This window comes from Plenodomus lingam, assembly GCF_022343315.1.
Source record: "Plenodomus lingam strain CAN1 chromosome Unknown contig_11, whole genome shotgun sequence".
Lineage (NCBI taxonomy): Eukaryota > Fungi > Ascomycota > Dothideomycetes > Pleosporales > Leptosphaeriaceae > Plenodomus > Plenodomus lingam.
This window is the reverse complement of record NW_027093929.1, coordinates 321,415-347,076: the sequence shown is the minus strand read 5'-3', so window position 1 is coordinate 347,076 and position 25,662 is coordinate 321,415. Positions and strand designations below refer to the sequence as shown.

General features: G+C 54.7%; 9 protein-coding genes across 9 annotated transcripts; 3 read left to right on the top strand and 6 right to left on the bottom strand.

The window, feature by feature from the left end:
- Positions 1-505: 505 nt before the first annotated feature.
- IAQ61_000522 (uncharacterized protein) lies at positions 506-3,349 on the bottom strand (the record flags this gene model as incomplete). Its single annotated transcript, XM_003842808.2, has 1 exon — positions 506-3,349. One exon carries the CDS (start codon positions 3,347-3,349, stop codon positions 506-508), a length of 2,844 nt encoding a protein of 947 aa, XP_003842856.1.
- A 2,105-nt stretch (positions 3,350-5,454) lies between these two features.
- On the top strand, positions 5,455-8,009 carry IAQ61_000521 (uncharacterized protein). The gene is made up of 3 exons (XM_066094707.1): positions 5,455-6,824; positions 6,905-7,358; positions 7,415-8,009. Exons 1-3 carry the CDS (start codon positions 6,390-6,392, stop codon positions 7,552-7,554), a joined length of 1,029 nt encoding a protein of 342 aa, XP_065955015.1. The 5' UTR covers positions 5,455-6,389; the 3' UTR covers positions 7,555-8,009.
- On the bottom strand, positions 8,010-10,079 carry IAQ61_000520 (uncharacterized protein). The gene is made up of 3 exons (XM_003842810.2): positions 9,496-10,079; positions 8,890-9,446; positions 8,010-8,825 (listed from the first exon to the last, which is right to left on the bottom strand). Exons 1-3 carry the CDS (start codon positions 9,881-9,883, stop codon positions 8,505-8,507), a joined length of 1,266 nt encoding a protein of 421 aa, XP_003842858.1. The 5' UTR covers positions 9,884-10,079; the 3' UTR covers positions 8,010-8,504.
- A 299-nt stretch (positions 10,080-10,378) lies between these two features.
- On the bottom strand, positions 10,379-10,655 carry IAQ61_000519 (uncharacterized protein; the record flags this gene model as incomplete). Its single annotated transcript, XM_003842811.2, has 2 exons — positions 10,379-10,466; positions 10,552-10,655. Coding segments are annotated over 2 exons (192 nt in total), but the record flags the coding sequence as incomplete, so codon positions are not given.
- A 948-nt stretch (positions 10,656-11,603) lies between these two features.
- Positions 11,604-12,065, bottom strand: IAQ61_000518 (uncharacterized protein; the record flags this gene model as incomplete). The annotated part of the gene is made up of 1 exon (XM_066094706.1): positions 11,604-12,065. One exon carries the CDS (start codon positions 12,063-12,065, stop codon positions 11,604-11,606), a length of 462 nt encoding a protein of 153 aa, XP_065955014.1.
- Positions 12,066-13,798: 1,733 nt separating this feature from the next.
- On the top strand, positions 13,799-18,903 carry IAQ61_000517 (uncharacterized protein; the record flags this gene model as incomplete). Its single annotated transcript, XM_066094705.1, has 2 exons — positions 13,799-18,187; positions 18,247-18,903. 2 exons carry the CDS (start codon positions 13,799-13,801, stop codon positions 18,901-18,903), a joined length of 5,046 nt encoding a protein of 1,681 aa, XP_065955013.1.
- Positions 18,904-21,143: 2,240 nt separating this feature from the next.
- IAQ61_000516 (uncharacterized protein) lies at positions 21,144-21,944 on the top strand (the record flags this gene model as incomplete). Its single annotated transcript, XM_003842814.1, has 1 exon — positions 21,144-21,944. One exon carries the CDS (start codon positions 21,144-21,146, stop codon positions 21,942-21,944), a length of 801 nt encoding a protein of 266 aa, XP_003842862.1.
- Positions 21,945-22,100: 156 nt separating this feature from the next.
- On the bottom strand, positions 22,101-23,419 carry IAQ61_000515 (uncharacterized protein). Its single transcript, XM_003842815.2, has 3 exons — positions 23,292-23,419; positions 22,959-23,237; positions 22,101-22,894 (listed from the first exon to the last, which is right to left on the bottom strand). Exons 1-3 carry the CDS (start codon positions 23,292-23,294, stop codon positions 22,409-22,411), a joined length of 768 nt encoding a protein of 255 aa, XP_003842863.1. The 5' UTR covers positions 23,295-23,419; the 3' UTR covers positions 22,101-22,408.
- A 512-nt stretch (positions 23,420-23,931) lies between these two features.
- IAQ61_000514 (uncharacterized protein) lies at positions 23,932-25,435 on the bottom strand (the record flags this gene model as incomplete). The annotated part of the gene is made up of 2 exons (XM_003842816.2): positions 23,932-24,797; positions 24,850-25,435. 2 exons carry the CDS (start codon positions 25,433-25,435, stop codon positions 23,932-23,934), a joined length of 1,452 nt encoding a protein of 483 aa, XP_003842864.2.
- Between the last annotated feature and the right edge of the window lie 227 nt (positions 25,436-25,662).

Genomic DNA, 25,662 nt, shown 5'->3' with positions numbered 1-25,662 from the left:
AAAGGCAGCGAAGCCGAATAATCTACAAGTCCAGTCCAGTCCATCCTAAAATCCCCTCCAAAAAATCATATCCGCTTTTGCTGCCATGTACCCTTTTGAGTAGGGACCAAGACGTTATAAATGAAGGACATTGCATTGCATTGCATTGCATTGCATTGCATTGCATGGCGAGACGCGCGCTCACTGCACACAAAGAAAGACAGAAGACGAGTGGGGGACAAAGCCGAATGGATAGACAAAAGACAACAATTTCCAAAATACAGAATACAAAGAATTCAAAGTATTTGGAAAAACATCAAAGATAAAACGAAAAAGTTGGTAAACGGATATGGTATCGTGCGGAAAAACAGACTGGTCAGACAAGCGAAAATGGCATAACGACATGAAAAGTGGCGCACATTTGGCCTGGATATTTCCCCCATGGTTCCACCCATCTCCTATGCAAAACGCCACCCAAATGAATAATAATAATACAAGAAGCAAGTCTTGAAATGAGTCAAAAAGTTTATGCAGAAACATTCTTCGCAGAAGGCTCGCCTGCAGGCGGCGTTGGAGGCAATGGCACGTTTGGCGGTGGGGTAGGCAAAGCTCGGGTAGGTGGTTGAGGAAGAGGCGCGCAAGGCGGTGGCGTAGGAAGAGGCATATTGGGTGGCGGGTTAAGCGTGGATCTGTTCGTTGGGGTAGGTGGCAGAGCCATGTTTGGCGGCAGTGTTGGGAGAGGCATGTTGGGTGGCGGAGCTGGGGGTGGTAGCCCCAGAGCTGGCATGCTGCGCCTCGGGACAACACTCTTCAACCGGGACCTCTGTGCAAGAGCCTGTTGGCGTAGCGTATCAATGCTGGGTGCGGCCTGCAGAATCCTGGGACTGGGTGCAAGAGCTTGCGCGTTAGAGGCTCGTCGGCTGGCATGAGCGGGACGCGATGACGAGAGGAAAGGGGCAGGGTCAGATCTAATCTGGACCGAGGTTGGGCGACGCAAAGTCTGTGATGTCGGAAGCGACGGATGGAGCTTCATGGGACTCGGCGTTGGTGCCGTGTTGGCAGCGGCTGAGGAGGGTCTGGCAGGTGCAGTGACAGAGCGGGTGACGTTGATACCCAAAGGCAAGGGTGCAGGAGCCGAAGTAGGTGTCAAGGAAGACTGTCTCCTCTGAAGTATCATCGAACCCTCAGCATGTTGAGCTTGAGGGCGGACAGGCAGAGGTCGCATGAAAGCCTTTGGTGTCGCTGAGATTCGGCGTTGGGTCCTAGCTTCCGATGCGCCAGACGAAAACATGGTCATTGGTTGGGACGAGAGCGATGGCGAGGCTCCGATTGAAGATTGTGGTCGAACCGGCTTGGGAGGCAGCGGAGCAGGTTCCCGTGGTGGGGGCGAGATGACATCCCTCCTGGGTGGAATGCTGTAGCTGCGATCATCGACGCGGACAGGACTGTCTTCGCGAGAAGTGACTGATGGCTCCGGACACGGTTCCTTTGGGCTTTGTACTGGACCTGAGCGAGCAGCATCGGCAATATGAGGAATTTGAATCCGGGATGGTGAGCGTGGCCCTGTAGGCTCTGGGTCCTTTGTAGGCACCTTGGGTCCCGATGAAGACTGCTCGCCTAGCTCAGGCGCTTTTGGAGAAGTCGGGCTGTACAACGAGTGTCGTTGTTGCTTGGCAGAAGTGTCGACTGTCTGGGGAAAGTTCTCATTTGTGATGGGAAGGGGCTGCATGGATCTACGCCGAGATGCAGAGCCACTGCTAGGATTCATGTGGAAGGACTTGAGAGACATGGCACTGCGCATGGGCTCGACATCTCCGGGTAAAAAAACGTCCTTCAAAGGCGATGGAGCGGGAGAAGAGTCCCGTGAAGTGTTGCGGGTGCCGGGACCGGACGTTGATGTCGTTGTTGACATGAAGGAGAAGCGGGACCGTCCACGGAGTCCATCCAGCTGTACCTGGTGTTGTGAGACTGGCGTCGAGGCAACCGATGACGTCTCTCCTGACTGGCGGCCATTGCCCACATAGCTAGTCTGGCCGCCGATGGAATCTGCCACACTCACGCTTCGCTCACTCTCATTCGTTGCCCTGTCCGAAGTCACGATTTGTGGTGTTTCCGAACGCGGTGAGGCGAGGGGTAGCTCCCAAGGGGTGACCTTGCTGATGGTTTCAGGGTCACGTTGTGCTCGATGTCGGTGGGTGATGGCCTCTGCCGAACTCTTTCCTGCGGAGTCATCCGTAGAGGACGAGGCCCGCATGAAATCGTCTTTGACTTTTGTACTAGCAAGATTGTCAATCTCCTTGCGTATGGCACTCATCCATGCATCCATCTCTTCGGCACTTTCGAGGACTAGCAAGAAGCTCGTGGCTGCCGTTCTCACAGTGGCGTTCTGTGTCCGGAGTCGAGAGAGGAGGGAGTTCTTTGGGCCCGTCTCAAAAGTCCCGTCATCATGTGCATGGCTGGAGATTTGCAAGACCCAATGCTTGCCAGGTATGAGATCGCATGCAAAGGCAGCAGATTCCTTGCCGAGCCTGAGCACTTTTTCTGGCGCCCGATCAAAATTGCCATCACCAGCATACTGCAAAACATATCCCGAAGCGACCAAGATGTAGATTTTGTTGACAAGCTCGGGTGTGGGTGGGTTCAGCACCGAGTTGGATACGAGCCGCTTGTGATTCTTCTCCAATTTCTTGGTTTCTGTGACATTCTCTGCAATGGTGGACAGATCGCGCACGCTATCCATTCGTTCTCGCATCAGCTCAGCTTGTCTTCTCTGACTCTGTGTTCGCATCAGGACCTCGGGTGGGAAGACACAGGCTTGGACAGTAGCATGCTTTAGGGACTGTGGAAAAGCTTGAAACAGGGGGGGCGGCTCCCAATCTCCCGCCTCTCTCTGTAGCATGGTGGGTCGCATCGAGGTTGGTCGGAACATCTGGCTTGATCGTGCTCGGATAGACTGCTGTGCGGGCGGCGATGGATTCTGGCGCAGCGAGGACTTTGCCATGGAGGTCTGTGGAGCTGGCGTGGGTGGTGTTGGTGTTTGTGGTCGCGTCGGCATAACGAGTCCCCCTTCTGTGTGACCTCGGGCCCTCTCCACTTTCGGACGACTGAACAAACCAAAGAGGGAGATTTTGGAAGCAGGGCGTTCAGGCTTCATGGGCAAGGGGGGAGTGGGCATTTGCGTAGAGCTAATGGAGGCTGATCGGGAGGCTGCCTCACGCAGATTCGTGGTAGACCGGGTAAAGCGCCATCGTGAAGCAGGAGTGGTATCTTGAACGCGAGTGCGCAGGCTGCTGCCAGGTCTAGGGCTTGCCTTGTCTTCTGAAGGCATAGTCATGGAAGCCGTGTAGATCTGTGCAGGAATGGCGGTCATGCTTGCAGCAACTGGCTACACCGAGCCAAAAGAACGTGATGCACTTCCAGGCGGATATCTATAACTGGCACAGGTATATAGGAGAAGGGCGTGGATCAGGGTCTAGGTACTCTGTCGCACGGCTGGCAGAGGTCCGGCGTGGGAAGGGGACCGGGTCGACTTGTGTCCCCAGACTCGGCCAAATCAGAGGAGAGAAGAGTTAGCACATGTAGGTTTGGGTGACAGGCAGCCTGCTGGAATGGCAATTGTCGAGTATCGTGAGTGATCAATGCGCTGCACAAAAGGGTGGAAATTGCAGCTGGGGGGGGGGACGATGGAAGGAGGGTGGTGGTGGGTGGTAGGTAGGTATTGGATGGCTGGCCGGGGTATGGCGGATCAACGATACAGATTTCAAACGAAAGGACAGGACAGGAGCCCCTAGAAAAGGAGAGGTGAATTGGCACTATGGTTGTTGCTGATGCTGATGCTGATGCTGCAGTGGGAAAAGAGAAGTGAAACGGCTCGCGGACGATGTCTCTAGAGTGATGGGTAGTGGTGGGAGCGAAAGAGGTGGCAGGCACTACTGTGTAGCTGCCGCAGAAGTGTGCTCCCTAAAGGTGATTGTGTGCAGGGGTTCAATGTGGGAAAGGCGGACATGGGCTGTGATCCGGACCTTTGCACGGGCTGCCCTGTGGCCCCTTTTGCGCACAAGGTTGGATTGAAGTGATGCGCTAGCAGCGGTACAGGTATATAGCACCTGGCTGGCGTGTTTTATGTCGCCAACGACTACCGGGGCCGGGGCCGGACGTTGAGCACCGTTATCCGTCCAAGAGTGACGAATGTTGGGAAGGGTAAGTTGGTGTGGAGAGTGTGGCATGGGCCCAGGGCCCAGGGCAAGGTTTGTTGTTGTGTTACTATAGTACCTGCGTCTAAATTACTCCGAGTAGATAGTATTTTCGAACATGGAGTCGTCGTCGGTCGTGCGGCCAAGGCCACCAAAAAAAAAAAGAAAAAAAGAGAAGAGCCCGGGCGGTCCACGGGTGCGAGTGGCAAGGGCTGGGGTTGGGGGGGAGGGGGGAGTAATCTAAAACTTGGTAGCGTCACCCTGGCCGGAGGCTTGATGTACGGACGATGGGCAAGCAGCAAGTCGCAAAACGGAGGACGCATAAAAAGGATCGTGGTGCAAGTGGTGGGCTTGCGGATGCGGAGGCAGGGTGGTGATCTACAGGTACAAAAGGGCATCTGATAGCGGGCGGGGCACATTTGGGCGAGGATCTACTTAGTAGGCGTGGGAATATAGGTGCCATAGTAGGTAGGTAACCCTCGTAGACTGGCGGGCATTGCCATGGTAGTCGTAGTCAAAAGGGCACAGTAATACGACATGGGCAAGTATTGGCAAAGTGCCATGTAGAGTGCCTTGTGCATCCGATGTACCGTAGTCGTCTTTGGTGTCGAGACCCAAGCAGGACCTGCAGCCTGCACGTTCTGTGCGACGACAGAAGAGATGCGTTGAGCATGAGCGTGGGCTTTGGGCAGCTGTGAGGGAGGGAGGGAGGGCTAGGTAGTGTGTAAAAGGAGGACACGGTGGTGCGGTTGGAGAAGCCCCGAAAAGTATCAGTAGTGTGGCAAGAGGAGCGTCTTTTGTTCTTCTTCGTGTAGCGTCGCGTAAGGCTGTCTCAGACTCTTCAGGTGCAGGCGGGCGGGCTGAGTGATTGTAGAATCAGTACGGAGTACACAGTACGGAGTACACAGGGCAGGCCACAGTGTCGTGATGGGCAAAGTGTTCTGCTGCGCATTTGTTGGCTGGCATTGGATTGGAGATCATGTCCAGTGTGTGTGTGCGTGTGTGTGTGTGTGTGCGTGTGTGTGTGTGTGTGCGTGTGTGTGTGTGTGTGCGTGTGTGTGTGTGTGTGCGTGTGTGTGTGTGTGTGCGATGAATGTGGCTGAGTCATGTCACACGCCAACGCAGGAACAGGCTAGCGGATAGCCAAGGCGCGGAAGGTGGAGGCGGCCGTTCCGAGTTAGGGCTGCCTGTAGCTCCCTAGCCTGTTTCGGGGTTAGCGTGCATGGGCGGACGTGCAAATCTTGGAGCGACCTCGGGAAGCTTTGGAAGGCTCAAAGTTGAGCAAAGTTCGTTCCAAGTGCAAGGAACAGGAACAGCGCCAGGCCTCCTGGTGCCTGCAAAGCATCCTGTACCCGCTACTCTTACTTTCCTCCTCTCTGCCCACAACCAACGACCTCGACGCTGACCGTTGGGTTGACTTGGGAGCCAGGTCCCAGCAGAGGCGTGCGTGTCAGACTGGCGATGCTGCTGGCGCGGTAGCTTGCAGCAGAGGGTGTGAACAAGGTAGGGTAGTGACAGCAAAGACAGTCCTCCAGTCCTCTACTCTCTTCAAGTAGATGGAGAGTTCTGTAACACACCACAGGCTCACTCTAGTACACATGCTACTTTCACAATCGGTAGCCTGTCGAATCCTCACTGGCTACGGCTACGGTAGCTCGAGGCTTTCGAGACCTTTGTTGACCCCGCCTGAGCTCTCACTCACACCCCCTCATCTCAATCATCTCAATCATCTCACCTCCCTTCCCCTCCCCCTCGCCTCCCCTCGCCTCGCCTCCCCCTCGCCTCGGCTCTTGGACTACAGCGATCGCCGGTAGAACAGCTCTGCAACTCTCTAGCTCATTCTCTTGCTTTTTCTACTGTACCGGTACCTGCGCCCCCCCCGAGTCAGCCTTCCAGAAGCTGCCAACGCCATCTTGCTTCTCCGAAACAACATTAGACGCTCACCTACCGGCCGGTACATGGAAAGTGCATGGTGGCCCTAGCTTGACAACAGCAGTGAAAAGCAAAGACGGTTGGGCCGATACTTGTACGTACGTAGCCACTTTCTGTGCCCGCCCGTCCGTCCATCATCTCGCCCAGGGGACCTTGCCTACCGCCGTACAACAGTACTATGATACCTACCTACCTATTGTCCCATTTACTCATTCCTACGGCCACCTCTTCCTCTTGATATTGCCTCACGCCACCGCCCACCGCCCCGCTGTACGCCCGCCCGCCATGCCCCCAGATCTCAACACCCTGCCACCCTCACCTCACTTCCCGCCCGCTTCCACCAGCACATCCACACCCTCGTCCATGCCCACGGCCACGGCGACATCCCGCAACCAATCACCCTCGGCCTCGCGCACCATGTCATCTTCCTCGCCTCACTCGCTCGCAGCCACAGCAGCCATGAACGCCGGCATCCAGAGTGAAGACTCACGTAGGCTCTCGTCCGGTAGCATGCGGCGAGACGTCGAACGCGCCCGCCGCCGCTCCAGTGTCCGCATGAACCTCAACCTCAACGACCCCGCCATACCCTCCCCCGGAGAAATGCAGCAGAGCCCGCCGGCCCGTAGTAGGGGTCCATGGCCGCATAGTCCGCAACATGAACGCGCCCCTAGCCTGGGAGAGCTGCACCAGGAGCTCGAGTATGAGCAAGAGGGACAAGTGGTACGTATCTAATGTCCTCTTCCTGCCTGCCTCGTTGCTTGAACCTGTTCTGACAGCCCCTCCCCCCCCCCCGCGCGCAGAACCGGCTCCTCAACATGATACGCCAACAGCAGGAACAAATCACTGCCCTCCAGACCAACCAGCAGCAGCCGCCGTCTTCTTCTTCAGCAGTGGATGACAGCACGCCTACCTCGGAGCGCTCCATGTCTATACCTCCTTCTCACCCGCTTTCCTCACACGGCTCTCAGTCTATCATTTCGCCTCTCCCCTCGGCTGCACAACCACGTTCTCGCTCACCGCTTGCCTTGGGTAGCATCAGCAGGCAGTCGTCCTTTGCAGACCGCTCACGGCAAGGTAGTCATGCGGCATCACCAGCTCTGCGTCCGCTATCAGGCCAAGCCGGGGGACTCTACGATCACCACGACATGCTGCCAGCCGCTGCCACAGCCCGAGATGAGAGTGCCTTTTATCAAGCAGAAACGCAAAACTTGACGCGGGAAAATCAGATGCTGAAGCTGAGGATCAGGGAGTTGGGTACGTCTCTTGCATTCCTTCTTACCTCTGTCGAGCACCCAGTAACCGGTTTACAGAACGTCAACTCGCCGAATCCAACCCAACAGCCCAGATTACGCACTCGCCCGTCATCCACTCCCGACTCGCTCCAGCGGCCAGTCAAGAAAACGCAGGCCAGGGCAGCGAAGAGGATCAGCCCGCACAGTCCACCGAGTAGAGCTTCCCGACAGTTTGTGCGTCGGCGATGGGTGCAGATGGTCCATGTGACGGGTTGCAGCGTGCATCCGGTGGTTGTGCATAGCCATGGCGTTTAGGTTGATTAGTAGTGTACTCGATGTACAGCAAAGGCGTTTCGGTCGTGACGTGTTCAGAATCACGAGCATGTTCGTGTGCTCTTATGATGAAATGAAACCTTGATGTTTTTCCACTCTCCAACAAACCGCACATTGATTTTATTCTCATTGTCTCTCCATGGGGTTGGAAGGTGTCCGCACCCGGCTGGTGTCTTTGAATCCATCCATCTCTCATCTCCCCATCTCTCACGCAAACGATAAAAGTGGATGAAAAGAACCAGCGAAACCAAGATGGAAAAGGTATCTTGTCAAAGAGAGACAGGCACAGACGCAGATGCAGAGACGGGGACAAGATCGAGATCAAGAACAAGATTGGAGAGAATCTATTGTAGCCATGTTTGAAGTAATGGATAGATTAATGTACATTACTTTGACCAGAGCAGGTTGAATCTAGTCCATTCCATTCCAATCCAATCCAATCCAATCCAGTCCAGTCCAGTCCAGTCCAGTCCAGTCCAACGACCCTGATCAAAGCACAACAGCACATGATGAAGCCGCTCACTCAAACTGACGAAAAAAAAAAGGTCAAGAAGCGACATGGAAATAGCGGTTGTTCATCCTATTCCACTACACAGCACCTGTGACCTATATCCTATACAGTGACTCGTCATCAGGACCAGGACCAGGATCAGGACCAGGACCTCAATAGCACAACGCAGCCAGCGCCAAAACACCAGCTAAGCCATGCAAAAAAAAAAAACTAGAAAAAAACTAGCAAAATGGAAGAGAAAAAAAAAATCTCTCCTTGAACCGCATAGCTGCTCGAAATGACTACATGTCCAATTCCTCATCCAGTCCCAAAATCATACATCTTCTACTCGTCCTCGGCCTCCTCCACCGTGGCCCGCGGCGGCCGTTGGGTGAGTCCGCCCTCTGGACCGGCTTCTGAGCCGGTGGGCTGAGATGCAGAGTCGACAGGCGAGGAGAATTGTACGGGAGCGATCTGGACGACGTTGTGATCGTGGCTATGACTGTGGTCGTGGTCGTGGCCGTGATCGTGCGAGTGGTCGTGGCCATGGTCGTGGGATTGGGCCTGAGATTTGCTAGATTTGGCCGCTCCATTGGCTCGGGCGGCGAGCTTGGCCGCCTTCTTTTCCTTCTTGGCTTGCTTCTTCTTTTGGATGTCTTCTGCAGTCTGGGCAAGAGTTAGCAAAAAAGTGGATTCGTTCCAAGCTCCTCATTCGTGTGGGTTGGCTTACCTCTTGCCATGCCCAGACAGGCCGGAACGAGTCGAAGAAACCCACATCCTCGAACAAGTTGGGGTAGAGCCAAAGGCCAGGTGGGGCCGCAAATATGGTAATGACGAAGAGGATCAGGCGAACAATGGCCATGGCGAAGAACAGCCCAATCAAGCCGAGCATGCCCATACTCAGGTACCAGACTCCCTGCCTCAGCATGAGGGGCCACAGCGGGAAGAGCACGACAGCAATGACCAAGACCAGAGCACCGGCAGCATATAGCTTTTGCTTCATTTGTGAACCCTCGTATAGCCAGATGTAGTAGTTGTCGTCGTTGGCTTCTTGATGTTGCTCAATCTTGACTGTCCATAGCCCCTTGACGCGCTTGGGCTTTGCATGCCCATGGCCCTCGTGCGCATCTCCTTCGACCTTGGAGACGCGGAGGGCAAGCAGTGAGAGCGGAAGGAGCTTGAACGCGTTCTCGGCTGATGCGCGGTCCGTGACTTCGGGAAGCAGAGGGTTCTTCGCCCGGGCTTTCTGGTAGGCAGGCGACTGCAGGGCGCGGATAGCACGCTTGACTGTGCCATGTCAGTGATCTGTCGATGCTGCGCACTCTCAGCGTCCTACCTCTAAACATGTCCTTGCGCTTCTCGTCGTGAACGACGGTGCGGGGCTTGAGTTCCTGTGCCTTTAGCCAGTTGGCGACGGCGAGGGCCTCTGGCTTGGGTGGCCCTGGCTGAATGGGCTGCTGCTGGGCTCGTTGTTGCGCCTGAATTTGCGCCTGTTGCTGTGCCATGGCCTGCTGTCGGAGTCTCTGAACGTATTCCTGGAGCGAGAGGCCCTGCTTCTCTGCCTCCGCGGTGAGTTGCATTTGAATCTGCCGTATTTGCTCCGGGGTGGGTCTCTCGCCGTTGGGTCCCAGAGGAACAGGAATAGAGATGCCTTCGCCCTGCTGCGGCTGAGGCGGCCCTTGAGGTGGAGGGCCTTCTTGGGCGGGTGCACCTTCAGCGCTCATGGTGAAGTGCGGCGAGTGAGGGTTGAAGATGAACTGGTCAGGGCTGGAGGGGATGGGGAATCGGCGTTTGGTGGACGGCAGGTGAACGACAGGTGGACGGCAAATGGACGACTGCCTGAAGGATCAAAGTAGTGAACGTGGCTTTGAGATGGACCATCACACTTATTTCACCCACCATCAGGACAACTAAGGCCACATTGAAAGACAATGACACCCTGGTCGCCGGCGGAAGGTAGGGCCGGCGCGTGACTAAGCGAACCAGGCTACCATAAATTTTCTTTCGAGGCAGATTGATCTTCTTGCTGCTTGCACACAACAAACAAACATCAACATCAGCATCAGCACCCGCTTTACCATGAACAAGGCCGGCCACCCAGCGCCACTAATAATCCTGCACACCGTCGACAGAAAGCACACTCGACAGCAGCTCACAGTACTCCATGGCTGTCATGCTATTCCGTGTCCATGTCGACAGCTCTCCTACAACGTCACAGTTCAGACGCGAACACGAGGGGCCTCTTCTATGAGAAGGACGTTGTTGCTGCGCATGTCCCCGTCATTATCCGCCGGCACGGCTTGTAGGCTTGATGTCTAGAGTAGTGGTAACCCCCTTCCCCCCACGTCGTCGCCAGAAGGAGGCCGTGGAGCGTCCTTGCGGATTGGCTTACGTGGTATCGGTGAGATGGTTTTGTTTTGCGAAGACGGCACGTTGTGCTACCCAGGCGCCTGCTGTGGTTCCGACATGCATGTGGACCGACAGAGGTTGAGCAATCTATGTGCGGCTATGCGGAAGGATGGTAGGCATGATGTGTCGATAGGGTTGGGTTCCCGATGCAGGAGCTCACTGGGGAGGGAGCACTCAGCAGTTGTCTTGCATGCATCAGTCTCGTCATGGATCGTCATGGATTTCCGAGGATGGTGTATTGAGTGGCTACTAGAGTAAGATGCAGTGATGCACAGGGGATGGGATGATCACTTCACCAACACTCTGGCCCTTACTTCCAAGTCTTCGGACTTGGACCGTAGTATAGGCCTATTTTGGTGTGAAGAAGAGGAAAACGACCCATTACTCACCGCGCTGTCTTGCCTTTGGTTTGGCTTTGGTGGTCCTTTTTCGAGGTCGACATGAGGAGAATTTGGTTTGGTTTATTTTTACACTCGCTGTTATTTTTGGGACTGACTGTGATGCTGATTGTGATTGTGATGGTGGCATGGGTGAGGTTGGTTGGGGAAGGATGGACTCGCGTCCTTTGGGGGCTGAAAGGACAAGTGACTGTGCCAGCCTGGCTCTGTGATGAGTGAACGTGTGAACGAGTGAACGTCTGAATGAATGAAGGTTTGCATGTGGGGAGCCCGTTGGCGGCTGGCGGCTGGCGGCATTCATGAATCGGGCGCAGACGATGGTGATTCGCCCAAGGGGGGAATGGATGAGGGCAGGCTCCTCCTTCGGCCATCCCCGATCCCTCACGCTTACTTTACACACTCACTCAATCACTCGCTCAATCACCCACTCAATCACCCACTCAATCACCCACTCAATCACCCACTCAATCACCCACTCAATCACCCACTCAATCACCCACTCAATCACCCACTCAATCACCCACTCAATCACCCACTCAATCACCCACTCAATCACTCAGGCACTCCGTCACACACACTCTCACACTCACACTCACACTCACTCCACGCACTCAGTCACAGCTCGCCAGCCGCCAACTCACTGCCAACATGCGGATGGTTGCAGGCTAGAAGGACAAACCTGGCCAAAAGCCGTTTCACGATGAGGCCCGCCCAGGCCATCAGGTACAGGTGGGTAAGGGTAGGTCAGGCAAGTAGGTATCAACAGCGCAGGACGGGTCAAGAAAAGGACTCGGGCAGCCAAAAGTTGACAAAGAGCAGCGACACGGGCTGTGGGTGCAGGACGGTGGATATTGCGGCACCTTTCCCAGGGCGTGGTGGGCGCTGCGTGTATGTGTATGGCCAGCGAGGTTGAGGAGGCAGCGAATCCTTGCAAGTCGCCTTCTTTTCCACGGCTGCCCGCGTCGTCGTTGGTGTCTGGTACTCTATTGATTGTCGACGATGCTTGATGTACACAGGCAGGTAGTAGTAGGTAGTAGATGGATGGATGGGTGGATAGACCACAGTACTCTGTCTGCTCTCTTAGTAGACATGGACACATGCTACACACACACACACACACACGCACACACACACACGCATGCAGCAACAGACAGCATGTCGCCACAGACCAAGTAACAGTAGTAGAGTACTCTAGTAGTAGACGCTCTCGTTCTTGGACGCTCTATTTCTTTCCATGTCTACGGCAACATGACAGACTACCGCCCGGCATAGTAGTCGAGAGTCATGCAGTCATGCACCCCAACTCTACACCGTACATACAGGCTGACTGACTGGCTGGCTGGCTGGCTGGATGGATGGCTGGCTGGCTGCATCGATGATGATCCTGCAACTCTCTTCCCACCCCCCCATGCAGTCGAATGATTGATGCGGCAGGGATCAGACCAAGCCACCCACTCTCCAACGACTGCCATGCATGCCAAAGTGGATAGGCCTGCCGCAGCTTGCACACTGCCCGTCAGAGAGATGACGCCCGCCAGCCCGCGTGAAATAAAGTAAGCAGGCCGCTCGATGTATTGTACATGGGTATTGTACACATATACACACATAGAGTAGTACCTGGACTCTGCCTCCTAGGCTACCAAGGACCCACGCCGCCGCCGCCGCCGCCGCCGCCTCTGCCTGCGATTTGGCCGCCAGACCGCTATACAACGCAGAGAGACAGAGAGAGGGTGTGTGGGTGAGAGAGAGAGAGAGAAGAAAGAAGAGAAAAGAGAAAAGGAGAAGAGAAAGCGGAGAGAGGAGGAGACGGCAAGTGCCGCCACCCACGTCTGGCTTTTGAACGACGTGACGGACCGCTGCTACGCCGCACTTGCAGCCCTCCCCAGCACCAGCCTTACCGTGCAGACAGGCTTACTGTATAGGCTAACGATACTGTATATCCTATCCTGTATCCTGTACGCGACACTCTTCCCCCTCCCTCCCGCCGTCCCCCCAACCCAGGGCCCGCTCGTGGTTTGTGCAGCCCTTTTAGCAGCAGTGGGGAACAACAAACGCCTGTCGGCGCGACACTACGACTACGACTTCGACTACAACTACGACTATACCACCATCACCACCGCCACTGCACCGCCACAAACGCTGTGCCCGCCCTGTGCACGCTGCCGTGCCAGGGACAGAGAGAAAGAGAAAGAGAAAGAGAGAGAGAGAGAGAGAGAGAGAGGGAGAGAGAGAGAGAGAGGGGGAGAGAGAGAGAGAGGAAAAGAGAGAGAGCGCACACACTGCTGCTGCTGCTGCTGCTGCTGCCACCACCGCGGCAGCTCTCGTGCAGGACCATCTGCGGTACATTCCGGGGGCCCTTCACCCTTCACCCAACACGTCGCTCGCTGCACCCGCCGCCGCCCTTGCATAGACTGCCTGCATCATCCACCCCCCTCATAGACACACATACCACACTCGACCCCCGCCTCGAGGCCCCGCGATAGCGAAACTCGCATTGATCCACGTCCACCCGCAACACCACCGACATCGCCGTCGCCACCACCGTCACCATCGCTATTCCCATCCATCACCGTCGCCCTTTGCCGCATCGTTCCCGGTCTCTCTGCTGGGTACGCGCCAATCTCGGGACACGCGGTGTGCTGAGAGCCCTCCGCCTCCCCGTTGCGCCCGTAGAGACATGTTAGTGGTAGCAGATCGACGACGACTCCGCGAAGGCATAGGCACCAGCTGGTCTTGGTGAAAGCTGTGCCGTGGGTCGTCGACCAACTGCCTCTGCAGCAGCAGACACGCGTTCACAAGAACGTGTAAAGACGGCACCTCGCTGCCCCCGTCATGGCCACCATGGTCAGCCCGTATCCTCCCCAGCCGCAGTCGCAACGCCCGCCTATGTCTGCGCCCGCGCCCGCGCCCACCTTCACGCCCACGCCCATGGCCATCTCCATGGCCACGCCTACACCCTACTACAACCTTCCCTCGGCGCCTTCCCACGCCTCGCAGTACCGCAATGCCGTCGCCTTCGAGGGCCATCGCCTCGCCCAGCTGCACCAGCTGCCACAGCAATATGCTCACCCGCTATCCACACACAACACCTACGGCTCCGAGCCCTCCGCGTCTGGCCATGCAGCGAAGCCGCCCGAGCACATGCTCCGACGTAAGACGCCCAAGGGCATCCTCGCAGCAGCCTACGATGGCACCTCGGTCGAGCATGGCGACCCTCACGCCACCAAACACATACTTTTACCCGTCACGGCTGCGTCTAGCATGCCCTATGGCCTCAAGCAAGATCTCCCCATGCGCTCGTCAGCCATCCATGGCTCGTCGGCGCGTAGGAAGCAGGAATCATCGTCAGATTGGAGTCCCACCCTCTACTTTGAGACGGGGTCGGGTTCTGGGCGCGTCGGTCAGCATCTCCCCCAGATCGATTCCATGCTCAATCAAGTCCCCCCTCTACAGCCGCTTCTGCCATACCAGATGTGGGCCCATCCTTACTCTGGACCCATGGGACCACCCGTCCAAATGCCGCTGGGGCCTACAGTATCCAATGACCAGGCTCCATTTGGACCCTACTGGCACGACGGCACCTTTATACCATACCGCCCGGCTGCGATGCGAGACCCACGATTCCTCCACCACCCGAATCACGAATGGACGCATCCTCAACATACTGGATATCTAGCCTACCCTTATAACCAACCTACCACCAACATGTCAAACTTTCAGCCATACCCTCTTCATCCAAGCCAAAGCGCCTTGAGTGACAATGTCGGCCCTCACATCAATTATGCACCCTATGCTCAGTCGGTCCCCAACTACGCACAAGACTATCAAAACCCTTCCTTGTCAGGATCGCTCACTCAGCAGCGTCCACAGCATGACTATCTGCACTCTGGTCAGACCACGCCGGTGCAAGAAAATTACCCCCTGAGCAATCCACTGGAAGACTATGGGCCAGATTCACCCAATGGCCAATCGCGCGAGAGAGTGTTTGCCTGGGCTCATACAGTCTACGTTGACTTGCTGAGATATCTGCAGTCAACAAGGAAGCCACACGCGCAAAGTGCACATGGACGTACGCACTCTCGACCACATATATATCCCAAGCCTCCGCGACAATCGAGCTCCACATTTTCAAGATCGCTAAGTAATGGCAGCCGCCAAACCCTTGAGCGACGAGTCTCCTACCCAGCTCCTACCCAACACGCTTTCAATCCGAGCTTGGAAACCGGACCCGGCCGGCCTCCCATGTATCATTCCCGCTCCTCGTCTGCCTGGTCAGTAGGCTCCCAGGACGTACACCGGCAATCCTGGCAACAAGTCCCTCCTCAACAGAGCATACTACCGCAGGCCTCCAGTATGGAGCCTCCACGATCTCTGCGACGTATTTCTGGATCGGTAGCAGGTGTACAACAGTGCGGTCGCCACGAAGTACCTCCCAGCATGACTGCTGCATCGGCACTAGAGGCAATAACACGGCATTGCGAAGAAAGTAAATGGAATTGGATAGACGGTATTCTGTTGGGCGGATGTCTTGCCTATGCTCTGGGCGATTATCAAAAGGCGCAAGACTGGTACAAGCACATCTTGACAATAGACCGAGATCATGTGGAAGCGATTTCCAACTTGGCGGCCACCTATCTCGCTCTTCAGCAAAAGCGAGATGCCGAGGCCTACTGGAGACGTGCTGTCAGGCTGCGCCCTAGTTATTTCGAGGCTGTCGAGCATCTCATCGGCCTACTCTGCAGTGACCATCGTGGTCGAGAAGCTGTGGCTATCATCGAAGAGGTGGAACGGAAACTGCGCTTTGTGCGGCGGGAAGATGCTCTGAGGAGCCTCGAGGCAGAAAGTGAACGCTCGAGTTCGACCGTGAGCGAGTCACCCGATCTCTCCGAAGCCTCAGACCGGCCAGTCTTTGAATTTGAAGGCGACTGTGAAGCCGTCTTCAAGGATCTCGATGACCTCCCTGGTTCCGATCAGCCAGGATTTGGATCAAGTGGCTATGCTATCCCGGGCAGTGACAATGGTCGCATCCTGGCTCTTGTACATGCCAAGGGGAATATGCTATACGCACTGGGTGACAATGCTGGGGCAGCAAAAGCATTCGAGAACGCCGTCCTGATTGGAGCGGGATCGCAAGCCCATGGCATTGATGGCCTGATTAAACGGATACTTGATGTGGTGGGCTACGACCCCATGGAGCGATCGCCAGGAGGTCGACGAGTACCACCATCTTCTGATCCAATTCTACTACCACCAGAAGCAGCCACGAGGACTGCACACTTGTGCTTCCCACCCCATGGTCAGCTACCAGGACTCCGGCACGTTGCCAGTGATGGCATGGCCCGGAAAGCCGCCGTGTCGACCACGAGCAATTCTTTGCTCTCTCTGGCCAAGATCTTCCAGGATGGCATGGCCAACAACTCACCCAAATCGGCCATAAGCCAGACCAGCTACGGTGTCAGAGAGATTCTAGCACTCTACTATCTCTCATTGTCGCTGCAACCTAGCCCTTCGACGGCGAACAATGTCGGCATACTACTCGCAAGCGTGCAGCAATCTGCACCCTCGAAGCCCATATCTGCGCCCTATTTTGCACCCCAGCACCAGATCCCTGGCCTGGTCCCTGGTAGTGGTGTGGCCCTGGCATTGTCATATTACTATTATGGGCTCCAACTGGATAAACGACACGCGCACCTCTACACCAACCTTGGAAGTTTGCTCAAAGATATTGGACAGTTGGATGTCGCCATCAGCATGTACGAGCAGGCTGTAGCCTGTGACCAGAACTTTGACATCGCTCTCGCTAATCTTGCCAATGCCGTCAAAGACAAGGGACGAATCAGTGATGCCATTCAGTACTACAAGAGAGCCGTCGAGGCCAGTCCTGATTTCGCAGAAGCCGTCTGTGGACTTGCCAACGCGCACAACTCCGTCTGTGAATGGATTGGAAGAGGTGGCATTGCCGAGGACGGCGGTTCTCGAGACCGCTGGCACGTCGACAACGATGGGATGTTGCTGGATGCGAAACTTCCTGGTGCTTCTAGCTTTGGCTGGATCCACAAGGTTGTCAAACTGGTGGAGAAGCAACTTGCAGACGGCGAGGATTGGGGTCGAGGGTCCATGGACGATCAGTTCTTGCGAGAGATTCTGCGCCCGTTGACGCTTACTGAAGGCAGTGGCTACGAAATCAAAGAAAAACAGGAGAGTATAGTGTCAGTTTTGGCGAAGTGGAAGGGTCAAAAATGGGAAGGTGCTCGCATAGTCCGCCTCATCGAGCGTGCCATTCGCCGAATGACTTGGCAATGGTATCAGGATCGCTGGGTCACGGGCAAGCAGAAGCCCACGGCAGCTTACAAGCGGCCTCAGTTACCTGGATCGTTGGCTGTACCGGCTGCCCCGACTGTGCTTCCATTTCACACCTTTACATGCCCCATGTCAGCTGAACAGATCCGTCTCATCTCTCAGAGAAATGGTCTGCGAATCTCCTGTTCCACACTGCGAGTACCCTGGTTACCTGCGACTGTTTATCCACCACCAGCCCCACCCAGGCCATACCTCAAAGTAGGGTATGTGTCTTCTGACTTCAACAACCATCCCTTGGCACATTTGATGCAGTCTGTCTTTGGCCTCCACAATCCCAGTCGTGCAAAGGCATACTGCTATGCAACTACCTCAAGCGATGGATCCGAGCACCGCAAGCAGATTGAACGAGAGGCTCCCATGTTCTACGATGCCAGTTCGTGGTCCGCAGAACGACTTGTCAACCAGATCATTGGCGATGGCATTCACATTCTTGTCAATCTCAATGGCTACACGCGAGGCGCAAGAAATGAAGTCTTCGCTGCTCGTGCAGCTCCGATCCAGATGGCCTTTATGGGGTTTGCGGGAACGTTGGGTGCCGAGTGGTGCGACTATCTCCTCGCTGACGACACTGCTGTACCCCCCGATACGCTCCGTCCATGGCGTCGTAACGTCGACATGGAAGATGCCCTCGTCGACGACAACAGTGGTGGCGAAGACAAGAATTGGATCTACGGAGAGAATATTGTATTTTGCCGTGATACCTTTTTCTGCTGCGATCATCGTCAAAGCGCCCCAGACTCGCAAGGTCGCCAACCAAACTGGGAAGAAGAACAGCAGCGGAGATGGGCAATGAGAAAAGAAATCTTCCCCAACCTGCCCGAAGATGCTATTATACTTGCCAACTTCAATCAGCTGTACAAGGTCTGTTTCGCCCCCCGCCCGACTTGAACCTATCGCAACTCATTACTGACTTTCCTTAGATTGAACCAACAACCTTTCGTACCTGGCTCCGCATCCTCGAGCGCCTCCCGCGCGCCATTCTCTGGCTTCTTCGCTTCCCCGACCTTGGCGAAACCAATCTCAAGAACACAGCGTTGAAATGGGCAGGTCCCGCCGTCGCCTCACGCATCATGTTCACCGACGTTGCGCAAAAGAGCCAACATATATCGCGCGCCCGTGTCTGCGACCTCTTCCTCGACACACCAGAGTGCAATGCACACACGACCGCCGCCGACGTGCTGTGGTCCGGGACCCCGCTGCTCACGCTTCCGCGATACAAGTATAAAATGTGTAGCCGCATGGCCGCCTCGATTCTCAAAGGCGCATTACCAAAGAACGACGCAGGCGTGCGCGCGGCCATGGAGTTGATTGCATCCTCGGACGAGGACTACGAAGACAAGGCTGTACGGCTAGCACGTGATTGCACCTACATCGGTCACCGCGCCCATGGCCGGTTGAGCGAATTGCGCCGAATGCTGTACGAAGCCCGTTGGAGCAGTCCACTGTTCGATACCAGGCGCTGGGTCAGCGATTTAGAAGACGCGTATGAGATTGCATGGGACAAGTGGGAAAAGGGTGAAGGAGGGGATATCTGGTTAAAGGATTATCCAAAAAGGAGGGTGGGAGGATCGGCCTGAGATTTGTTCCTTTTTTTGTTCATATTGGTGTCGTGGATTGGAGGTTGGAGGTTGTCGGCCGTCGGCTGTGTTTGTACATGGGGGGTATTTTGCGTCGTTGGGATACGGGATTGGAGGTGCATTCTGAAAGACAGGACTCGAGTTTTCAAGGGAACGGGCTCCGGGGAAGGGGAGATATATTTGTTATCATGTCGGGAAAGTTATGCGTGTGTTTTGTATGTGTGGTTGGGTAGGTGGGTGGTTGATTCTTCGGCTTGGATAATCATGTTACCCGTTCTTTTGTTTTTCTCCACGGCGAAGCGAGCATTGCTCTTACTTTCTACTCGCCTCTTTTTCAACGGCGAATCAAGCTTTTTTTTTACGTCCTTTCTTGTTTCCTTTCTTGTGTAGCATTTGCAGCATCTTCTTGTCATCTTGTCTCTCTCTTTTGTAATTTCCTTTCCTCCCCCTCTTTTTTCTTCTCAGGGCGGATTTGAGGGGGGTCTCCCCCGCCCAAGATGTGTATTGTCTTGGCTTAGGTTGTTTTGTGGTTTGTGGCATGTTGGTTTTCCCCTTTATACCCCCCTCATCTTGACAGAAAGATTGCGGAGTTTCTTTTCTTTGTGTAAGGTAGGAATTAGGGCTAGAGGGTGTGTCAGAGTATACATGCTTAGCATGGCTGTTTTCTCTTCTGTGTTTGGTGGCTTCTTTGGGTCTGGGGTGGCGCGTGGATGTCTTGTGGGAGGTGTGTGGGAGGGAGACATGATGCAATCGATATTGTATATTGTAAGACGAAGGGGGATTTATTTGCCTTTGCACGTTTGAAGGGGGAGGAGAACTTTTTCATTGCGAATTCATTGCGATTCACAGAGGCCGAGGAAAAGGTAGGACAGACCCCTCCCCCCAACTACAGCATCAATCACAACACCAATCACGTAAGCCTGCAAAGTTGATCTTGCACCTCCACACCCGTCTTGTTCCATAGAGGACTTAAACATGGTCTGCTGCAGATGAAGCAGGTACACGATCGATCCCGCACGCCTCATTCCTCCTCCGCCCCACGGACATCGTTACACTGAATGCCAACAAGAGTAAGCCAGCACCTCGCCACAAAGCCCAGCCCAGTCCACTCCACTCCCGTCTACTTACCACATACCGTGCTGATATCCCAGATTACCCCTTCCACGCGAGCGCGCAGCGCATATAACCACATCAAACCGCAGAACTACACTACAACAGGCAACCCGGTCCCAAAGGCCGTCTCGACTGAGGGGCGGTGAAGCGGCGCTACAACTTGTACGCGCTGGCACTGCTACTACCGTGTGGTGGACGGGCAGGTCATGCTTTGGGGCAAGGTAGGTGACGGCCCAGCAGCACAGGTCTGGGTGTGTGATTTGCTGGCGAACGGGGGAGTTGGAGTGGGCTTGGCGGAATGTATGTACTTTGGACATTTGGGGGCCCCTGAGGGAGTGGGAGCCGGCTGGCTTCACCGGAAAAGATAGTAGATCAAACGGGGGGGGGCTGCGCAGTGATCACACTGGCATGGGACACTTGTGGTTGTGTGAGATTAGGTTGGCTGTCTATCTTCAAAGGATGGGAATGAACTCTATCCCTTTGTTGACAAGAAGTACTTTTTCAAATATTCATAGTGTAGGTACAAATCACATACATGCATACATCCAACTTCCTCCCATCCCTTCTCCTGACTCTGGCCCTCACGCCCGTTTCTCACACCATCAGCATGACACAAGCAAGAACCACGCATCAGCTCACCAAAAGACAGTACCACCGCACTCTTGAACTCCTGTATGACGGACGGATCGCCCAACCGGACCAAAGGATGTCGACGTGGTCTACGCCCCGTTCCCCTCTTGTAACCCATCTACAGGCTATCCAGGCATCGTCGTGGCTAATGCAGGCGCCAGCTTGCGACTAGTCGGTAAAATAGAGCAAACCGCTGTGTGTAACCGTTGAACCCAGAGTCAGCAGCGGAAGGGGGTTCATCATGTCAGGTTCAATATTGGGCTGGATGTGACGTTGTAGTGAGGCGTCACAGGGGATTCTACCAAGGTATATAGGGTGAGCTGGGAAGTCTTGGGAGGAATTAGAGCCTCAGCTTGTGAAAAGTGTGACTGAGGATATAGAAGTACATATACTATATCACCAACACCCTTGCCGCTTCTTCTCAAACAACTGTGTGCCCCAGAAGTAATCCAACACCACCATCTCAAGTGTCAAGAGGAGTATCTTCCATCTCCACAATGGACTTCGCCAGTGACGACCTCATCCGCCAAGTCTCCAACACCCTAAACGGCCTCACAAACCCACCCATCACAGAAACAACAGTCGAACGAGTCCTGAACAAAGTGTCCCACGCCATGCAAACCTCCCCCTGGTCCTTTGCCCACACCAGCACAACGCCGGAAAAGCGGACGAGGAAGCTCGTGCAAGACACTCTGGACAACGACATCACGCGCAACAGCCTCCACGGCGGTCTACGCCACGCCCGCCACACCTTCCTCGTCATCTGCGCGTATGCCAAAATCTCCCTCTCCACCAGTCTGGCCGAGCAAATGCTCAAGTTTGTCAACGCCAAGAAACTGGACATTGAGCTGTACGAGGAGGAGCGGTACATGCAGGAATGGAAATTAGGCCTCCGCGCTCTATCCAAACTCTCCCTCGTCGATCAACATGCGCTTGGCAATAATGTCTTTGACCCTTGGCTCCCTTCGCCTCCGTTGTTTCCCCTTGTACTGGCCGCACCGCCATCATCGTCACCCCCCCACAACCCCTTTGACACCTACCCGCACCGCAACCGCAGTCACGCTTCTCCCCTTGTACTCGCGACGCCGTCGCATCTGCGCCCGTGCTCGCTGGGCCACCGACGCAATCACGGCTTGCAGCTTGCGCTGCCGCGGTTTGCAAACCCGGGCTGGAGTAGTCCGGTGTTGTCGCCCGGCCCGTATTACGATGAGGTGGGGCAGTTGCAGTGGAGGCAGGAGGAGATGAATTGGAAGTTGGAGGGGATTGATCAGAAGTTGGATCGGTTGGCGGGGTGGTAGGTGGGAGGTGGTTTTTGGGGAAAGGATCCTGGAGTGTGCTGGGCGAGGTGACGAGGGCGTTGTGGACTCGATATAAGTGTATGTTGGGATAAGATTTTCCTAGCGTGTGATTACAAGTTCCTAGATACTGGTAGAGCTTCAGGCGAAGGGAGAATCATGCTTTGTTGTAATGTTCGATGTGATGCCGTGCTTTGTCTCGATGACTAGCTCTGACTCGTGGCGATTCACACTGGCATGATCAGCAAAATTGGGGATAGACTATGATTGAGGTATTGGAGGCTTATAGCCGTTTGCCAGTTTCTCATCGGCAGCGATATTGCCTGCCACAACTGCTCTTCGCCTACTCTATACCTTTGCTATTACATGTTTTCAACAAATGCCATGCTAGTCATACACTACGCCTTGCGCCTCGCTAAATCATGGAATCACTATCACCTTGACCTCTTCATACCTCTTAGCACGCATCATCGCCTCAGATAATGTATGACCAGCCAGCAGAACAGGAAGAAAACGACGACGCCACCCCAGAAAATCCACTTGTCCTGTTTCGCTCTGCGCTCAACCATGCGTATCGTGTCACCGCTGATACCAAGGGTGTTGGCAACAGTATAGAGCCTTCTTTGTGTGCCTTTGAGCATGTCTCGCTGCTGACCAAGGTCGCCCAGCACAGCGCGCCCCCGATCGAGGAACTCATCCAACTGGTCCGACGTCTTGTTGAAGAAGGTGTTCTCTCGTAGCACATGGCCCTCACGGTCGTAGCCACCACCCTGTGGGGCACCCGCAGAATATGGATTGGGTCGGTATGGCGCCGAGGGATCGTAAGGTTGAGCAGGTGCAAAGGCCGAGTGTTGTGCAGCCGCGGATAGATTCGGTTGCGCGTAGGGGTTTTCCGGTGTGGCGGCATGGTGTGGCCGGCGGCCAAGCAGTTCTGTTCGTGCCTCTGTCGTTTGCTATGCGACGCGTCAGTCAGTCGTGTCTTCTTCCTCTCTTGTGTGTTGGATGTCGGTAGCGTACAATATCCTCATTCGCGCTCTTTATCCGCTTGAAGTTCTCCCGATACTCGTCCAGTTCGCTCCTGAAGTTCTTGAGCCTTTCAAAGGCCTTTTCTTGCTTGGTTTGTACTGGTTCTTGCTTTGCAAGTCGGCCATATTCATCAATGGTCCGCGAGAAGGATGTGAGAGAGGCGTTGAGCTGAGCTTGTAGATGTGGCGAAGGCGATGCGCTGTCTGCAAACTGATCTAGATCCTTCCTTATAGAGGTCGATTGCCGTAGGGCAGAATTGAAGAGGGCGTTCTATGCTCGTTGTCAGTCGCACCGTACACGGCGCAAAGGGAGGAATTGGCTAACCATGACGATGGCTGCCTCGGAAGAGGGAAATTCCAAACAAATGTGCAGTTCAAGACACAGAATATGCACAGTCAAAAGGAGGCCGTGGGATTACTGGTATCAAATGGTAGCCTGGTAGGCAAGCATCCCGTAGACATGACACATTGCATCATCACCAAACGTTCGATGCTGGGTGAACTGCCAAGACCCACCTAACTGAGGATGGCTAGGCATGCGGGAAGTGGGGGGAGCAACACACCCGACTTCCATCCAGACAATCAACCATGCACCGCATATAGTCAAAACCACTAGGCAAATACTACGCTGATACCTGGAGCCACACAGTCATAAATGCATTCGAACAACATAGCAACCTCAGGCCACGGCTGGTCCGATATATGACATTCAACCAGTCATGCTCCCAAGCAACACCTGCAGACCATTCAGCTGTACACTGGTGTACATATTGCCCATGTCTATACCTATCAGCTTTTCCTTCAATGTCATAGCATGTCAAGCGAAAGATTATTTCTGACATTCTACATATTGTGTTGAGATACACCAAAGGATATATATACCAACTCTCAATGACTCAGATCAACTCGAGCGAAATTGACGACTACCATACTACACATTTACATATTTACCCATTTCGCCCCATCTATCCTGGGAACGGATACACTGCTGGACTCTTCTTGCTATTAATTCCCACAGACCTAACCCCAAATATCATATTATCCTTACTCAACGGCAGCGTCACCTCCCCCACCTTCCCCACATCCAGCATCTTCGTCCACAAACTGGCCGTTGTCGACCTCCACACAACCTCATAGCTGGCAACAGCCGTACTATTCGACACTATCCACTTCAGCCTCGTATCATTGTCCAGAACCGTCGTGTCAATCGTAACATTGCGCGGCATACCCGGTGCCTCTGACAGCGACCACAGCGTAGCGAGATTGACCTTGCCCACACGCGCAGTGTACTTAAAGTCGACAAACTCGATCAAGTCGCCGTACACAGTTCCATTCTCCGTCCGCAGATCCTGGTGCTGGTGGTCAAAGTTTTCATTCGGTTCCGTGTAGCGGATCGCGGGATAGCCAGCCGTGAGGAACGGTGTGTGGTCTCCGCCCCGTAGAAATCTGTCCAGACGGTAGATGATGGCCACGTTCATGCCAGTTACATTGTTTGCGGCAACTTCTGCGCTGAATCGTGCTAGCTCTCGTGCTGGACTGTCGTTTTCTCCCCCGATTTGTAGACGGCGGGCAGCAACAGTGGCAGACTCATAGGAGGGTGGTCCTTGTGCAAAGGCACGGATGGTGAAGGGGTCACGTTGGCCGCGGTCTCCGGTGGACGATCCAACTATATCGCAGTTCAACATGCCTTCGACGTTTGTGCTGGAGTTCTTGAGGGTACCGGCAAGATAGCCGGCACCGTAAAGGCCCTGTTCTTCTCCTGCAACGGCAGCGAGAATGATTGTGGACCTCGGGCGGCGTTTGGCGAGAATACGTGCCAATTCCATGGCAACTGGGTCAAATCAACATCAGTTTTCAAGAGGGTGATTGAAGAATCAACTTACTAGCAGTCCCGCTAGCATCATCATTCGCACCAGGCGCATCAGAAGTATAATCCATAACATCCGTCACCCGACTATCATAATGCCCCGTCATGACATACACTCTTTCCGGCTCCTCGCTCCCCCTAACCGTCGCCACCACATTCGAAATCCTCACCGGGAACGGAATCCGCGAAGCAACAGGCTGCACATAACTCTGCACCACGACGCTCATCCGCCCCTCACTATCCCCAGCATACCTCCGCATCTCAGCCGCGATCCAATCCCGCGCAGCCCCTATCCCATACGTCGAGCTGTTCTGCTGGCTCAGCGTGTGCCGTGTCCCGAAAGAAACAAGCTTGGTGATGATAGCTTCGATGTTGGACGCGCTGATTTCCTCCACCATGGCTTGGATCTCTTCATCTGGTGTCTGCGGCACGAGCGCAGTCCCAATGTTCGAGGGTGGCCATGCGGCATTCGCACAGTCGCTGTAGGATTCTGCAGACGCAGCAATGGGGGTTGGCACGTCGCGGCCGAAAAGTATCTCATGGGCGCATGTTGTGGTGGATAGCAGTGCACTGCTTAAGAGCGCGGTGCGTAGTAGATACATTTTCGAAATTTTCTAAAAAAAAAAAATACAGGTGAGCACCCAGCCTTAACATCTGCGCATACGCCATATCCTTTATATATATACACATGATTTTTTCCACTTACACACCAGCAGCGTGGCAAAACCTCAAAACAGACCAAACACCGAACTGCCATTGCAAGTTAGCACAGCACAGCACAGCACCACCCGCTATTTCTCCAGCGGCCCACCCTCCCCATGCACATTCC

Bases quoted from the DNA above. Each gene is read 5' to 3' on its own strand.
- IAQ61_000521 (XM_066094707.1), top strand. From the start codon at position 6,390: ATGCCCCCAGATCTCAACACCCTGCCACCCTCACCTCACTTCCCGCCC. The intron at 6,825-6,904 runs GTACGTATCTAA...CCCCGCGCGCAG, and splicing joins ATGAGCAAGAGGGACAAGTG to AACCGGCTCCTCAACATGAT. The intron at 7,359-7,414 runs GTACGTCTCTTG...ACCGGTTTACAG, and splicing joins GCTGAGGATCAGGGAGTTGG to AACGTCAACTCGCCGAATCC.
- IAQ61_000520 (XM_003842810.2), bottom strand. From the start codon at position 9,883: ATGAGCGCTGAAGGTGCACCCGCCCAAGAAGGCCCTCCACCTCAAGGG. The intron at 9,447-9,495 runs GTAGGACGCTGA...GACATGGCACAG, and splicing joins GCGCAAGGACATGTTTAGAG to TCAAGCGTGCTATCCGCGCC. The intron at 8,826-8,889 runs GTAAGCCAACCC...ACTCTTGCCCAG, and splicing joins CTGTCTGGGCATGGCAAGAG to ACTGCAGAAGACATCCAAAA.
- IAQ61_000515 (XM_003842815.2), bottom strand. The intron at 22,895-22,958 runs GTACGCTACCGA...CGCGTCGCATAG, and splicing joins AGAGCGCGAATGAGGATATT to CAAACGACAGAGGCACGAAC.